The following is a 16,970-nucleotide window of genomic DNA, read 5'->3' on the forward strand; positions in this document are numbered from 1 at the left end:
CTTGTGGAGATATAGTCACAGCCTCTCTGTGAAGCCAGATCTCACAAACATTCAAGGACCTGCTCAAGATGAAAAAGACATGACAAAACTTGGACATACTTCATAATGACACTCGAGAGGAATGTATCTGTTTTTCTGCTCAGCCCAGTGTTTAGGTTCTTGCAGTTTGAGATGTTTGCGTATTAGTGTTTCTTATTCGCGCAATAATAACGCTAATTCAGTCTAGACTTTGCATTTTTCGTGGTTGCTGTAGTAACTCCTGAATGCCGGCCTCGCAGAACAGCACTGCGTTCTTCTTTAGTAGGTTTGGTTTAATTTGTGGAGTCTAACTTCCCAAAGCGACTCGGCCTATGAGAGACGCTGTAATAGAGGGCTCTGGAAATTTCGACCACGTGCGGTTTGTGACCGCTCACTGACATCGCACAGCACACGGGCGCCTTCCTTTTCGCCGTCATCGAAAATCAGCCGCTGCGGCCAGCATTTCTAGTAGGTGCATATGGTTTGGAACGATACGTCCCCATCTATTCCACAATGGCTTATAAACGGGAACTCATCACCTACATGTAATCCTTTGGAAAGTGACTAAACATTTCTGCTTGAATGTAGGAAGTTTCAATTCAGTAATTCTCTATTGGTGTGAAAAGTGACGATGTCAATTTGGTAATCTCGGCTTAGCATACCTCAGACAAATGAAATAACTCGTCTATCCCTAACCAGGTAGGCTAAACTACCTCTCCACGTTTTGGTATGGTCAGTAAGGAGACGCAGAAAGGGCGTGACATCACTTCTCGGAAAGGGACCGACAATATCGATGCCTATTTTATTCGATAGTCACAAACGGTATGCGCCTTTACAAGCTTCCCTACCTGTGCACTGATTTTTATGCACCACATTCGGTGAAGAGTTGCTTGGTATGAGTGGTTCTGGGAGCAGGTTCACGGTACTACCGCAACCAATCGAGTAGCAAGTCAGTACCTCGAATTTTCCCCATCGCAAGAGCGTGCTGCCGAAAGCGGCAGATCATCAAAACAAGTAAAAAACAATAATTATTCAGCTGACAGTGACAAAGCTAAATACCATGAGGCAATTACCTACGAGGTCACGATCCTTTTCAATAATGTCCACAACGAGAGAGGATGCAGCGGCGACTGTCCAAAGAACGCGTGCCTTCTGCTCCATGCTTGAGGAACCACGAATGGCGTTTATTAGATGGCAGTGAAAACAATTATTTAGCGCGAAAGATGGATGACCATGTGTATCACCGAAGACGGTGACTCTAGAGTGCGTCTTCACATTGGGTTCTATCACAATAATGAAACAATCGCGCACAAGTACAAAACCAGCGTCTGCAAAAGCGTCACTTTTGATGGTTTTCGGTACATGCTGGATTTTCTCAGTCCAATTATGCAGCTTCTATTATTAAGGACAATATTCCGACAAATGCAAAAAAAAAAAAAAAAAATATGTTATGATAGGGCCGATTTACATATGATCTGGAACTGCGCTCAGGCTTTACAAGTGAGTCATTTCATTAAAGACTCTACACAGGGAGACACTACTGTTCACCTCCGATCAGGAGACAACTCCAACTGATCCGGCTGGCCGAAGACGCAGCCGAAGCTCAAGGGCTACGGCCGTTGTCTAGGCGGGGGTTGTCCTGCAGGGACTCCCCTGTATCCGTCAACCGCAGTGAAGGGCTCGTGCATACGTTTGGAGAAGTCGATGCCATATTCTCAGAGAGAGGCTTTTTCTCCCTTTTCCTGTGCGTACCCCACGACAGGGCAGCAACTATATCTGCGATGTTGTTTGTTTTTTTATTTGGATACAGATCAGTTGGTAATGTCTGATTCGTAGTTCTTGTACCATATTGTCTGCACCGTTTGGCGGTCAAACATCCCATTGGCGAGGTTCGTGGAATCGCCCTTTGTAATGGTAATCGGTCATGCTGAATTGACAGGCCGGGGCTCTCAGGAAACGCCACGGTAATTGTACGGGCAGTCGGGGTTGCGTCGATGTGTTAGGTTGATGCACCGGGATGTTTCGGGCGAGTTTTGTGCCCCACACCTCAGCCTTCATGAAGCAGCGTCCACTGGCTAGGCTCTGTTTCGTCAACAGCTGAAAGAATGTGGCGCGAGCTATGCAATCCACGGCCACGGTCTTGTCTGGAGAATTTCGTTACCTAAGAGTGTGTGTGGTATTGATGTCAATCTTCTTTGCAGAATAACGGCTTGAGGGGCTAGTTGGTGCATCGTCGTATTCAGATATGTGGCGCAAACAAACAGAAACACAGGAGAAGATACACACCACACGCGCACACTACCAACTGAAAGAAGAACCGGAAAACACTTCCTCTTCTACACTCAGGCACGTCTCTACTTCCTCTTCTTCTCGTTTCCCTCTTCTTAGCCAAGGGGAAAATGGCACTCTCTTCCTCGCAGACCATAACCTTGTCCAAACATGGCGGTGACCAATCTCTTCTTCCTCTTCTTCTATTCTTCCTCTTCTTTCACAAGGAGATAGTGACACTTTCTTCCTCTCAGCCCGAAAACAACACCCAAACATGACAGTCACAAATTCTATACAGTCTTGTAAATCCACACCTCTCCTTTGCCCAGTAACTCCTACCACGCTGGACAGGCAAATATCACCACAAAGTCACAAGTCATACACTAAAAACACCACCACACATATACAGTAGGACATGTCCATCTACACCCCATAACTTAAGTAGTCCCTATGTATTGAGAAACTTTATCTTGCCAACATCTAAGAAGCCACGAGGCCCATGTACTTGAGGGGAAAAAATTCTGTAAACTCCCATGGCCCCAAAACGTAAGATGAGTCCAAGAATAACAACTTTAGGCCAAGAATAACAGCTTGAGGCCCGATAATAATCTCGTTCTTTGCATAACTCAGGAGGATTGCTCAATAAAATTAAATTCTTTTCTACTGAAAAGCAAGGGATCTTTTCCGTGGCCTTCGTACCAACAACGGCAACGGCGAATCTGAATGTTATAAACAGACAGCACCTGACCCAGTTTTTCGACCAGCTGGAAATTTCATAAAGACGACGATGTTCATTGCGCAGTGCGGGAGTGCCTTGGAGAATGAAGACGACGATTTTTGCTGCACAACACGAGAGTTCAAGGTCAAATGTTCGGAGCCAGATGACCTTGAGGCATGGCATGGGAGCGGCAGAGCTCACGCTTTGAAATATTTTTTTTTTTTCCGTCTGCCAATTATTCAAGGCGCAGCTTCCTGTTACTTTTCTCTGTCAGCATTACCACACAGTGCCCCTGCAGCTCTTTTTCTGTGCTAGTAAGGTGCATAGATCATAAAGGAGACAAGCAGATCCCCACGCTTTGTCGTGTCGAGGGGGTCAGGCAAACCTTTGCCCTCGATGCGCTGTACAGTCCTTGGCCACGCTTTCATTGATTCATTGAGCTGTACTGGTATCTTCTCATTAGTGAGCGTAGGCACGGTTATCGTTTCTCCTCGGAAAATCTGGAAGTAGGAATTGGAAATACATGCAGTAAATTTCGATACCGAACAATCAGTGTAAGTGTATTCTGGGCTGTAGGTAAAAACGTCCCCGAAAAAAAAAAATATCCCCGGAGGATACGACACCGAAAAAAACGTTCCCGGAAGAAAAAAAAAATCACCGAGGAAGCGGCCTGCCGGCCTCTATGAAAAAAAGTCCCCAAATCAAGAAGTAGTCATAAGAATTAATTATTCCGAAACTGAGTACTGACGAATGTTCACCTTTTACTGGATTCCTCCCTTGAGAACAGATGAAACTATTGTTTGGAATCTGGCTACTTTGAATGCCTGTGATATTGTCCAGGCAGTAGAGAAGGCATGGCGAAAGAGTATGGTAAAACATCCACCAGATCATGCTATCCGGTTAGGTTTATTTAAGTTAGGTTTTGGTTTGTACGCTCTTTTTTGCTACGGACGCAGCATCATTTCAATGTTTGGCCACTTCTAAACTACTGGGTGGAACCGCCGTAGCGTACAATATTGCCGCTCGCCACGAGGAAACGCAGTTTAAGGCTTATAGCACTAAAAACAAAAAACAAAAACAAAAGAAAGACTACAGCAGGTAGCAAGCAAGAAAACAGCTGGAACACCTGGGAACAAATATGAAAATACGGCTTTAGCTAAAAGCAGTCAGGAAGTTGTTAGGTGAAAGCGCTAAAAGTCCTGAATAGTAACAGCAACTTACCCCACGATCCCATGCAGTAGCAGAAGCTTGACGGTAAATTGCACCCTTTCGGGGACATTTTTTCCTACTTTGCAAGTGGGGCGTTTTTACTGGGGCCATATTTTCCGGGGACATTTACTCCTGGGACGTTTTTTTTTTTCTTTTTTTTTTTTTCGGGGACGTTTTTACCGGAATCCGTATCACTGTCCTATCGAATGGGAACTTAATGCCAGAGCGAGACTTCTGGAAGCTTCAAACAACATCAATGCATACAAATAAGATCACAGCGACTGCAGTGAATTTTGATCTGTCGTGAAAGGTACACTTCGCCCTGTACCTAAGGCCAACTAGATTCAGTGCACAAAATCAGAGACCTCTAGAACGTTATGAAGCAGACATAATCTGTAAGTGACTTATGATTAAAGAGCTCCTGAAACGGTGCTTGCGGTAATATTAAAATGAAAGAAATCCATAGAGGTGGTCTTTGTAAGGATTGGAGTCAAATTGAAAAGCTTTGCGTGGAGCCTAAAATTTACAAATATTTTTTTTTTTTAAAAGGCGCAACTGGCGACCGTCCGAATCAGACTCGGGCGACACCTTCCCGCGCTCTCCCTTCCTGATGACGTCATCGGGGTTTGCTGGATGTGCCCTTTCATTGGACGTTCCCAAGTTACGTGGGCGGGACGGGGCGCTGTGAGCCCCCGTCGCGACTTATTTTTGTTATGTCGTCTTGCGCGCCGGTGTGCGTTAAGCTGAGGGGAGGGGGCGGGGGGAGTGATAGGAACATCATTTTCTATTGCTGATGTGCTCGGTGCTGTTGAAGTTAGCCTAAAAATGTATGCGTTGCGGAGAGGACTGATGGGATACCTATTGCTGGAGTGGGTTTTATAGTTGCAAACATCTTTTCGTAGGCTGTTTAAATCCATAACAGGATAGTCACCTGAGTATGCGTGATTCTTGCCATGTAGTGAACGTCCTTTCCTTCCCGCTTGAATATCGGATGCGGCACGTCCCGTACGGTAACCACGACGTCGCCCAGGACGTTGCCTGGAAGTTGGTTCCCTTCGCGAGGGAATACAACTATGGTCCCTGCTTTCCATCCGGGCTTCACATTAACCGTGAGCATCTTCTCCTCTCGCCTGGGCGTCCGTCCGTCCGCTGCCATCACCGTCCTTGTGACCCACACCTCCTTAGTGCACCCGTACATAACCTCGTCGATTGTCACGTATAAATCACACTCCACTGTCGGGTTTAGCAGCTCCTGAGTCACTCCAGTATTGCATGTCGTTCGTGAAGTAGTTGTGCCGCTCTGGAAAGGGTTGGGACCGGGAGACCCGTAGCCTGAACGGTGGCGAAAACTATGCACAGATGGCCCGTTCTTTCCCCTCCAGCCACCACCGAAGTTATAGGTCTTTGTCGAGTTTAAGTCGGCTTGGAACTGGGCAGATCTGTGGTTTGTTTCCTGGCCCCCGCCGCTGCCTGGTGCGTTCTGTTGGAAGCCGTTCTTCTGAAAGGTGCGGTCATAGTTTTCTCGCTTTTCCTTGTTACTTAACACGTTGTACGCCGCCACGAGTTCCTTGAACTTCTCTGAAGACCCGTACGTGTTGTTCTTGTCCGGATGCAATTTCAGGGCCATCTTCCGGTAGGCCTTCCTGATTTCGCCCTCGCTGGCACCTCTGCTGATACCCAGGATCATGTAGTAGTCCTTACTCATTTTCACCCTGGGAACTGAAGGAGAAAGATATGGGGCGAGCGTTAGGCCTCATCCTACCGCTACATTGTTTATTTCAGGCTAACACGCCGCCATCGCTTCCTTCTGCTGCCATTACTGCGGAAGTACGCAATAAATAGCCCATTTAAAATCACCACACTTACAACGAATGCTCACTTGTTACAAACCAGGGTGGTGCTACCGTCAGAACATGCTTTAACATGCTTTGGGACAATGACGCTGCATATATCTTATATACAACGAACAACTCTGGCCACCCCAGTCGGTTAGAGCGAACAAGGAGGCGCCGCTCGCTCCCACCACTCGAAAAATTGGCACTTCCTGCCTCAAGCACAAACGTCTCATTACTTTTCAAATCACCCGTGACACCAGCCTGGGAAGAAATCGACGACTCGAAAAATGAATTTATTAAGGCGGTATTGGAACTCTATATAATCGCTGACCAAGCACGCGCAGACAGGCTGTCAATCAATGCTTGCGTGCATACCTGCTTGGAAAAGCGCCAACAATGGAAGGAAAAAAGTGATTTTAATACAGCCTGTGACTGTACACGTTTTGAAACTGTTATTGCCATCAGTCTTCATCGAATTAAAACCAGGGCTGACTGACAGAGCGAAAATCATTGTTGCTATTTCTGCACTGTCAGTGGAACGTCACAATGGGCTGTTAACAATACTCTGCCAGCTTAAAGCCAATCAGCAGCAATTATATCAAGACGTTTCAGACTTGGCCACTAGGTTATCTAGTGTTGAGTCCCTGGTTGATTGATCAGGCTTACGCGACAATGTACGTACATACGTACGTTGTATTAGTTGCGCTGTAACCATGCGCGCGGGCGAGGAATCCTCCGCAACCTCACAGACCGATCGCGGTTGGGAAACCTTATCTTTCAAGGCAAGAAAGACAGCTGTAACGACAGCTGAGTTTAGTCTGAGGAGCGTGTTTGCGATATTCTTTATGGAGTTCCTCCTTCTTTCAATGCCTGATGAAAGCATATATAAACCTGCTCATCAGGTTAGGTTCTTACATGGAAGATAAATGCCGGCCCGTAATTGTGAAGTCCGCTTCGTCGAAAGTAAAGGAGAACATTTTCTTTTTTTTGTCAGCGATCACGGACCGTGCCTGCCGGTTGGATGCTTCATCTAGTCGCGCTGACGTCACGAGCAAAACGCCCGCTGCCGTCATTAACATTTCGCATATTTTGAACCCATAGCAGCCCGAAAACAAACTGATTTCAATGTCATTTTCAAATATACTTAATGTCTGTGATAAACGCCATTAACACATGCTCTACAGAGATCGTGATCTTGACCGAGAGCTAGCTTTCTAGCAATACTGCTGACGATGAAGTAAGTGCTCGATTGAGAATGCATGTATAGTCTATCGCTGTGACCGCAACTCGTGTTGAAGGTGGGGTGCACTGATAGGTGCTCGTGATTGCTTTGTATGCATACTCAGTGAAATAACTCCCCCTTTGGAATTTCTATAAAACTTGTATGAAACTTGTATAAAACGTGTATGGAACTTGTATGGGACATGTTTGGAACTTGTTTAGCGCATGCAAAATATTTTATCTTCTATGCGTGCTATCGATCACCACATTCGCCCAGCCGTTACATTTTGCGTTGACTTTCATGATATACTAAACGAGCTCGTCACGCGCTTTCAGACTTCTCTTTCCCTTTTGTTTAACTTTCCTGTAATTAATTAGAACCATGATTCTACGTGGCCGTGATTCATACCTTCGTATGAGGAAAACCGATCTAAACCACCTGGACGTTATCATTCGAACTGCTTATAAGAAGGCGCTCGGGTTACCCATGAAAGTATCTACGCAGCGTCTGCTACAACTGGGGGTACACAATACGGCTAATTAACTGATTAGCGCCCATTTTACAAGCCATGTAATGCGACTGGCCACAACCAAGACTGATCGCAGGGTCTTAGAAATTTTGAACATTTGATTTCCACGACAAGTGGCTGGGAGACAAGATATACCACAAAAGTGAAAGAGCAAATTCCTTACACTTCCGCTCCCCAAAGACATGCACCCAGAGCATCATCATGCTAGACGAGTGGCGAGAAGCAAGAAGATGATCGAATCTTATTCAAGAGAAGAAGGAGCCTTCTTCGTGGACGCTGCGGGTCCTGTAGCGGGGATATCAACGATATCAGTGGTGCACCAAATGCAGGTCGTGGACGGGCTTTGTGGGCCTCAGCCCTCACTCAGGCGGGTTCGTGAGCCGCCACCCATGCGACAAACGACCGGCAACAACGTGAACAAAAGAAACCGCTTTAATTTGAGCAGTCAAAAATAAACTATGATGAAAGGCATGGTGAAACGCATGGTGAAAGAAAACAATCTTGCGAGTTGCTGCACAGCACCGTACAAGGAAGCGAGCATCGATAACACGCCACACAATCAGGTGGAAACACAAGAGCCAAGCCGCATGTGGCGGGGCCGGAAAACGCCTGCGCTGCCGGACAAGAACACGACACGACGCTTCGAAAACGTACACACTCACGTAGAGCTCCCGGCGAACGCCGCTGCCCGGGCCGTCCAGCGGGAAAAAAGCCCCCTGCGGCTGTTTGCTCGTCGCTTATCTAGACGCTCGGCGAGTCACGTGCAACGTTACGCGTCAGAGTCCAGGCTGCCTGACATGCGCAGTAGCGTCGGCGCAGGCCGAGTGCGGCCGGCTGCGTTGTTGCATTGATATGCTCCAAAACAGAGGGGCCAAGGGCCCCACACTCCCCCCCTCACAAGACGGTACCCCTCCCTGGGGTTAAAAAGAGAACTGTAATATTGTTCATAATGGACAGAGTAAAGTTCATGAGGTTCAAAAGGCACTGCATGGGTGTTCACGACAAATTAGACATCGTCTAAGTCCAGGAGGTTGTCAGCTGCCACCGCGTCTTGAACTGCAGGTGCTTGGGGCAGGCTTTGGCTGTGGATTAGAGCTGCGGCGAACTCTGTGAGCAGGCGGCGCCTGGCGTCATTTGGAGCACCCGGCTGCAGAGCCTGGCGCAATGTGTCGTGCAGCCGCTGCTGCTCCTGGTGTAGCGCGCTGAGGGAGTGCGCCTCTTGAAAGATTATGCATGTATCGCATAGTGAGCACCAGCCTACGTTGGCTTCCTCGGGGAGGGGCCGGATGGGGTCTCTACGGCGATGCTCCTCCACGGTATGGCCGGTGAATGGCAGTGGTGCCGGTAGACTGCCTCTCTCCGGCCGTACCTGCGTCTCCCAGGCGGAGGCCGATGCAAAGCACGCCACCGTGCCGTTGCCGATGTGGCACCAAGTTGCCACGTGCCGCCAGCGCCCGGGAACCTCGTCCCTTGCTTGCCGACGCCGTGGGGGAGCAAGATAGGCGGCTCGACTGTACGGAGTCTGGACCATCCTGCGATGACTGCGGCTGCGGTAGGCCGCGGAGCTGCCATCATATCTGGGAAGGCTCCTTTCGTTGCGGTGATCACGTGGCATCCTGTAGAGCAACGGAAAAGGATGGGGACAACAAGGATCGGTCTGCGTATGGACGTTCCAATTCGGAGTGCAGCGACAACGATGAAAGTGTAAAGTCCGAGACGCCGTTACTAGTGGTTTAGACGCTCGTAGTAAGGTCTTAGATCATTGATGTTAACGGGGCCAATTGTCCGACCACCATGCATGTTTCGGAGAAGGTAGGCTAGACTGCTGAGGCTGCAAACCCCTTTGCAGCATCGCTGAGTGGGTGTGTGCGGCGGAGGACCTTGTCGCCAGCAGTGAATTCCCCGTGTCGCCTTCCCTTGTTGTACTGACTGCATTGCTCCAGGCGGGCGATGTCCAGGTTTTCTCTGGCCTCCTTCAAGGTCCCGGCAAGGCGGCTCGATAGATCCTGGGTGAACCTGGAGTAAATGGATGGTGGTAATTCAGAGCTGGAAGTAACGTCGTGCTCGATAGGAAACCGGAGTTCGCGACCAAGAAGAATAGCTGCTGGCGTAAAACCTGTGGATCGGTTCACCGTGGTTCTTGTGGCGAAGGCCATCTCCTGGATTCGAGCGTCCCAGTCCTTGTGGCGTTCTGTGAAAGCCACCAGCATTGTCTTCAGGTTTCTGTTGACCCGCTCTGTAATGTTCGCTTGAGGGTGGTAGGGTGTCGTTTTTTTGTGCTGTACTCCGAGAGTTTTACAAGAGTCAGTAAATGTCCTGCTCGTGAAATAACATGCGTTGTCAGTTATAAGCTGCGCTGGGAAGCCAAAACGGGTGAACGTTTCTAGCAGCTTATCCCAAATTAGCTTAGAGTCGAGCTTTCGCAATGCGCATAGTTCTACCCATTTTGAGAAGTGATCAGTGAGCACTAACAAATAGCGATTCCCTCTCAGCGATCGGGGGTAGGGACCCATTACGTCACAGGCCACAATTTCCCATGGGTATCGACTCTCTACGGGTTGCATGAAGCCCGGTGGTTTCCCTCCCCTCGGCTTCGCGATCTGGCAAGTGTGACAAGCGCGAACATACTTGAGGACGTCCTTTCTCATCTGAGGCCATGTCACGATACGACACAACTTGTCATACGTTTTCCTACCATCGCTATGACCCGCGAGGCATGTGTCATGGTAGTACTCGAGGAAGGCTTTGCGAAGGCTCCTAGGGACAACGACCCGAAAGGGGGACTCACCGCCGTCCGCATCAGCAGTAGGTATATACCGCAAGAGTAGGCCGTCAGCTGCTTCCAGGTAGCTGTCGTAGTTGCCGGCTGGTACTGTGCTGGGCCTGCTCAGACACTGGCGTATCTGGATGCACTGGTCATCAGTGTTCTGGGCGTTCAGGAGCTGTTGCCTAGAGACTAATGTTCCCCAGGCGTCTGCGGGCGCTGCTACAGCCAGGACTGCAGGTGTTGGCCCCCCTTCTCCGGGAAGTGGAGCTCTGGACAGGGCGTCTGCTACCTTATTGAAGGTTCCCTTGCGGTATTCCACCCTGTAATGGTAATTTTGGAGGGCGAGAGCCCAGCGGACCAGGCGGCCAGCTGGGTTTTGCAACCTTGAGAGCCATGACAATGCCTGGTGATCTGTTTGAATGGTGAACTCGGCTCCATCCAAATACATGTCAAATTTCTTTAGTGCGAAAACTATCGCTAGACACTCCTTCTCTGTCACGCTATAGTTGCGCTCTGGCCCAGTAAGGGTATGACTCGCAAATGCCAAAGGGCAAAGCTTCCCTTGATGCTCCTGAAGCAATACGGCACCTATGCCGTACTCACTTGCGTCCGTTTGCACCGTGAATGGCAGGTTGAGGTCGGGAAGCCGTAGGCGTGCCGTATCCGCGATCGCTGCGGACAACGCTCGAAATGATCCATCCTCAGTGTCCGTCCAGGACCAACGGGCGCCTTTCCGAAGTAGCTGATGGAGGGGTCGTGCTAGGTCGGCGCAGTTCGGAATGAAGTGCCGGTAGAATCCTACCATGCCCAAAAAGCGCTGGAGGCTCTTGACGTCTGTCGGCGGTGGGAACTTGAGTATGGCCTGGAGTTTTTCTTCATCTGGGCGGACTGTGCCTTGCTCCACTACGAAACCAAGGAGGTTGATTCTATTTGCCACCAACTGGACCTTGCTGGGATTAATGGTGATACCTGAATTCTGCATTCGGTGAAGAACGTTGGTTAGATGATTGAGGTGTTCTTCTAGACTCTCCGAGAACACTACTACATCATCCATGTAGGCCATCGCGTAGTTAAACTTAGCGTCTCCGAGCACAATATCCATTACTCGCTGAAAAGTGGCAGGTGAATTACACAAACCGAAGGGTAGCCGTACAAACTCGAACAGTCCTCGATGGCAAGTAAAGGCAGTTTTTTCAATGGCATTACGGTCAATCGGGATCTGCAGAAAACCTCTGCTACAGTCAAGAGTAGTAAAAAACTTTGCTGATCCAAGTGAATACATGACCGATTCGACAGATGGAAAGGAGGGGTAGGAGTCTCGAACTGTTGCAGCGTTCAGCCGCCGATAATTGACGCACAACCGTGCTGTGCCGTCTTTGTTAGGCGCGAGAACAACAGGGAATGCCCAAGGACTTTCTGAGGGTCTCACCGCACCAGTGGCCAGCATTTCGTTGAGGGCACCATCCAACAGTGCTCGCTTGTGGACGCTCAAGGGCCTTGGGTTGAACCGGATCGGACGAGCACTGCTGGTGTCGATCCTGTGAGTCAGAACGTTGACCTTCCCAGGGGCCTCCGTGAACATTGCTGCGAAGGGCCTCAGTGTCCTCTCGATTCTGCACCTTTCGGCTGGTGATCCCCTGAAAGACTCCAAACCGTGAGAATACCACTTCCAATGACGGTGTCCGAATGGCTGTTTGTGGCCAGTAACCGTGAATGCAAAGCACCAGGTTGTGCTGTGAACTTAAATGCCGCAGTATTCATGCCGTACTGGTAAGTTTGGTTTCGAAGGTCTATCACGATTCCCGCCTTGGCTATGAAGTTACGGCCCAATATCACTGGACAGGAAAGGCCGGGAAGGTGTAGGAAGCGCTGTCTAATCTTTCGCCCATTGATAGTGACTGTTAAACGGGCTGCCGAGGTGGCAGATGCTACGTGAGTAGACGCCATACGCAGGTTGGTGCTTACACTCCGTAACCGGAGGTGTTTCGCATCACAGGCGTTTTTAACTCTATCGCCGAAAATTGAAACTGTAGAGCCTGTGTCTAAAAGCGCAGGCACTTCTATTCCGGCCACATTCACCGCAACCAGCGGCATATTGTCAAGGTGGGTCTCATTACAACGAGATGTTGAGGGAACAGCGCTCACCGTTTGTTCCTGAAGCTTTTTGGGTAATGCCGGAGGCTCCCACGTTGATCTGGGCCGGGTGAGCGGTTCTCGTCTGCTTCACCGGCGGTCGTTCACGGTTGTATTTTGTGGCAGCAGGATGGTGCGACGACCAAAATATCCTGCATCGTGGTGTGGTTCTGGCCCCCCGAACTCCGTCAGCAGGAGGGGGCGATCCGACGACTTGCACCCACAACTCCGTCAGCAGGAGGGGGCGATCCGACGACTTGCACCCACAACTCCGTCAGCAGGAGGGGGCGATCCGACGACTTGCACCCACAACTCCGTCAGCAGGAGGGGGCGATCCGACGACTTGCACCCACAACTCCGTCAGCAGGAGGGGGCGATCCGACGACTTGCACCCACAACTCCGTCAGCAGGAAGGGGCGATCCGACGACTTGCACCCACAACTCCGTCAGCAGGAGGGGGCGATCCGACGACTTGCACCCACAACTCCGTCAGCAGGAGGGGGCGATCCGACGACTTGCACCCACAACTCCGTCAGCAGGAGGGGGCGATCCGACGACTTGCACCCACAACTCCGTCAGCAGGAGGGGGCGATCCGACGACTTGCACCCACAACTCCGTCAGCAGGAGGGGGCGATCCGACGACTTGCACCCACAACTCCGTCAGCAGGAGGGGGCGATCCGACGACTTGCACCCACAACTCCGTCAGCAGGAGGGGGCGATCCGACGACTTGCACCCACAACTCCGTCAGCAGGAGGGGGCGATCCGACGACTTGCACCCACAACTCCGTCAGCAGGAGGGGGCGATCCGACGACTTGCACCCACAACTCCGTCAGCAGGAGGGGGCGATCCGACGACTTGCACCCACAACTCCGTCAGCAGGAGGGGGCGATCCGACGACTTGCACCCACAACTCCGTCAGCAGGAGGGGGCGATCCGACGACTTGCACTCACAACTCCGTCAGCAGGAGGGGGCGAACGACGACTTGCATCTGACACCGCGGGGCAGTCGGCAGGTGCTGCAGGTTGTGTACACGGCACGCCTACCGGCACTTCATGGCAGGCTGCAAGGAGGCTGGGCGGCTGCAAGGAGGCGCCCGAGACCGGTAGGTTGCGGGCCGGCAAGTGGTCATAACTGCTTACCACCGCCGGCCGTCGTCGTTTCCCTGCTTACGAGAGCCGCGGGGACTTGGGCACTGGCCTCTGTAGTGGCCTCGACCACCACACTGGAAACAGACCGGAAAGTCAGTGTTTGTGTCGTCCATACCTTGCCGCGTCCCTGGGTACGCCGCGGGGGTGCTCCCGGGTTCCGGCCTCGGAGTGGGAAGGGGCCCGGTGATCCAAGAGCTTGGTAGCTGAACGGGTCCACCGAGCGAGGCAGGGGCGGAGGCAAACGAGGTCCCCCATTTGCAGTGAGCGCACCAGGCCACGCGCATGAGGGCTCCAGGGAGGTTTCTGGAGGGGGCGGAGGCCGATAGGTCAATTCGGCTAACATGGCGGCCTGGATATCAGAAGCCGCTTTTGCGAGATCGTCCAGTGACGAAAAGCTACGCCCCCGCAAATAGGCCTGAAAGCGTGGGTGGGCTTGGCGTATCGCTCGTGTGACCTTCTCTGTTTCTTGTGCAGAGGGGTCGGCACGCTCATAAAGTTCCTGAAATGAGTGTATATATTCCAAAAGGCTTTCCTCTTCTGCCTGTTTGCGAGTGTACAATTCATCTTTAATGCGGACGGCATAGTCGGGGGGAAGGAACTCTGCCCTTAGCAACTGCTCGAAATGAGTCCAGTTTTGAAACGTCTGTCGACGCCGCCAGCGTGCGGCGGAGCCTTTCAGGGCCACTGGCAAAACGCGTTGTAAAATAATGTCGTCTGGTAGGGCTTCCGCGTTACGGTAGTCAAGCATTTCTTGTAGGAAGTCTGCTACAGATTTTTTGTCCGTGTGCCCTTCATATGTCGGCACTGCGAGCTGCAAACGGAAGGTGGGTGGTTCAGTTCGTGCCTGTCGCTCAAGCAGCGTAGTTATCCGGCTCAAAACGTCGGTAATATCTGCCGCGGCCACCCCTTTTTCCTCGTTGTCAGGCATTCTGTCAGTCGTGTGGTTGGTTGGCTCGTTACGATTAGTAAGTTTACCTGAGCGTAGAAGCATTAGAAATGGAACTGTCCGAGGAGAAATGTTTGGTCCACAGCTTACGTTCCTTGACGCAGTTGTATCCGGCAAGTTACTGGGCTGGCTCCGGACGGGGGTGGTTCTCTTGCATTGGCGGTCCTCGCGGCACGGGTGCGTGCTCAAAGTGGCGGGTAACAACTCCCTGAAAGCTCAGAAAAAATCCCGTTGGGCGCCAAATGTGGGCCCTCACTCAGGGGGGTTCGTGAGCCGCCACCCATGCGACAAACGACCGGCAACAACGTGAACAAAAGAAACCGCTTTAATTTGAGCAGTCAAAAATAAACTATGATGAAAGGCATGGTGAAACGCATGGTGAAAGAAAACAATCTTGCGAGCTGCACAGCACCGTACAAGGAAGCGAGCATCGATAACACGCCACACAATCAGGTGGAAACACAAGAGCCAAGCCGCATGTGGCGGGGCCGGAAAACGCCTGCGCTGCCGGACAAGAACACGACACGACGCTTCGAAAACGCACACACTCACGTAGAGCTCCCAGCGAACGCCGCTGCCCGGGCCGTCCAGCGGGAAAAAAGCCCCCTGCGGCTGTTTGCTCGTCGCTTATCTAGACGCTCGGCGAGTCACGTGCAACGTTACGCGTCAGAGTCCAGGCTGCCTGACATGCGCAGTAGCGTCGGCGCCGGCCGAGTGCGGCCGGCTGCGTTGTTGCATTGATATGCTCCAAAACAGAGGGGCCAAGGGCCCCACAGCTTTCAGTTCGTAACGGGGATACGCAGGCTATGGAGGAAGTGGCGATAGCCCTAGCCGCAACGCACTCCGCATCGAAATACATAGTTATAGATTCCCAGACAGCTTATAGAAACTATATGCGTGGCAGAATCACGCCGCTAGCCTGCAAAATTCTGAGTCAATGTAGGACTTCAGCTGCACGGAGGGAGCTAATATGGGTATCAAGTCACCAGGGAGTTGAATGAAACGAACACGCACACGCCTCGGCTCGAGCTTTTTTTCCCCGGAATCCTTCTATGTCCTCCTTTGCTGATTTAGGCTCCCCATCTCCGTTAACAACATATTCAGAGATATTACAGCATTTGCGTCTTGAAAGGCAGACATTCCCGAAGCCCGCTAAGGGTCTTAGTAAATCAGAAGAGTATCACCTTCGAAGGTTACAAACTATCTCATTTAATAATCCAGCAACACTTCACGCCATTGAGCCCGAATCCTTTTTGGCGCAGTGCAAATTTTGTGGCCAGAAGGCAAACTTATACCGTATGGTATGGGCTTGTCAACAAAATACCAGTATTGACATAATAAATCAGCCAACGTGGGAAGGCTGGGAGGCGGCCCTGTCCAGCTCGGACCTCGAGGAACAACGAACCCTCGTCGAAAGAGCACGAGCAGCGGCTTTTACCAACGGCGTCCCGGACTAGAGACCCGACAAGCCATCCCTTAATCTAAGCCAATGTCAATAATGTTTTCATCATCATCATGATCATCATCCTCCTAGTTGTGATTGTTCATCCGAGACCACTATTTTCAGCAATTTCTGTCTAGACTTCTTCCTAAAGCAGCTCGTATTTCAGCCTGCCCAACCTGCGAAACTTTCAACTAGCATTCTGGATCTCGTTCTGACAACTGCACCTGATTTAATTTTTTTCTTTGGCCTACTTGCGTTGAATGACCACTATTTTGTTAACTTTGAAATTCAAGCTTCCGTTTCAGCCAAGAAGTCATTGAAATTATTTGCGATTATAGAAATGCTGCCTTTGTTGCCATAAACCATGAAATAAAAAAATTCATTGCTGATTATATCCCAAGTTTGGAAACTAGATCTGTCGAGCAAAACTGGACTTTGTTAAAAAAATATACTGCACAAATTTCCGCCAACAAACTGTTCCGTTATTACATATGTACATATATATATATATATATATATGCATGCATGCAGAACTTAGAACCAGCGAAAAAAAGTATGCAAAGGAATGTACAATAAGACAGGTGCTATGTCTGAAATAGTTTTGATGTGACAAATGCACATGTATCTGTGTTAACTCGTCACAGACTATTTATACATATTAAGATTACAATTCAACGCACAGAAATTCCTCAAAAGCGCAATAAACGCATTTCCATTGCTCTACGGTT

General features: G+C 50.4%; 1 protein-coding gene and 1 pseudogene across 3 annotated transcripts; both read right to left on the reverse strand.

Moving 5' to 3' along the window:
• Window positions 1-759: 759 nt before the first annotated feature.
• On the reverse strand, window positions 760-11,382 carry LOC146182455 (dnaJ protein homolog 1-like). Of its 2 annotated transcripts, XM_084577576.1 has the most exons (4): window positions 11,170-11,382; window positions 10,588-10,935; window positions 5,145-5,932; window positions 760-3,504 (listed from the first exon to the last, which is right to left on the reverse strand). In XM_084577576.1, the coding sequence occupies exons 1-4, from the start codon at window positions 11,369-11,371 to the stop codon at window positions 3,316-3,318; spliced, it is 1,527 nt and encodes a 508-aa protein (XP_084433702.1). In that variant the 5' UTR covers window positions 11,372-11,382; the 3' UTR covers window positions 760-3,315. The 2 variants fall into 2 exon arrangements, with proteins under 2 accessions (XP_084433702.1, XP_084433701.1); XM_084577575.1 differs by having other exon boundaries at window positions 10,588-11,382.
• On the reverse strand, window positions 8,214-16,721 carry LOC146182456 (uncharacterized; annotated as a pseudogene). Its single transcript, XR_014700351.1, has 2 exons — window positions 12,712-16,721; window positions 8,214-9,415 (listed from the first exon to the last, which is right to left on the reverse strand). The product of XR_014700351.1 is annotated as an uncharacterized LOC146182456 (transcript).
• Window positions 16,722-16,970: the final 249 nt, after the last annotated feature.

The sequence above is a fragment of the Amblyomma maculatum genome, chromosome 8 (assembly GCF_055883805.1).
Source record: "Amblyomma maculatum isolate TAMU_Amacu chromosome 8, ASM5588380v1, whole genome shotgun sequence".
In the NCBI taxonomy this organism is placed as follows: Eukaryota; Metazoa; Arthropoda; class Arachnida; order Ixodida; family Ixodidae; genus Amblyomma; species Amblyomma maculatum.

Bases quoted from the DNA above. Each gene is read 5' to 3' on its own strand.
- LOC146182455 (XM_084577575.1), bottom strand. From the start codon at position 11,371: ATGGTAGGATTCTACCGGCACTTCATTCCGAACTGCGCCGACCTAGCA. The intron at 5,933-10,587 runs GTGAGTCCCCCT...TTTCTCCTTCAG, and splicing joins TACTGCTGATGCGGACGGCG to TTCCCAGGGTGAAAATGAGT. The intron at 3,505-5,144 runs GTGACTATCCTG...TCCTACTTCCAG, and splicing joins CAAGAATCACGCATACTCAG to ATTTTCCGAGGAGAAACGAT.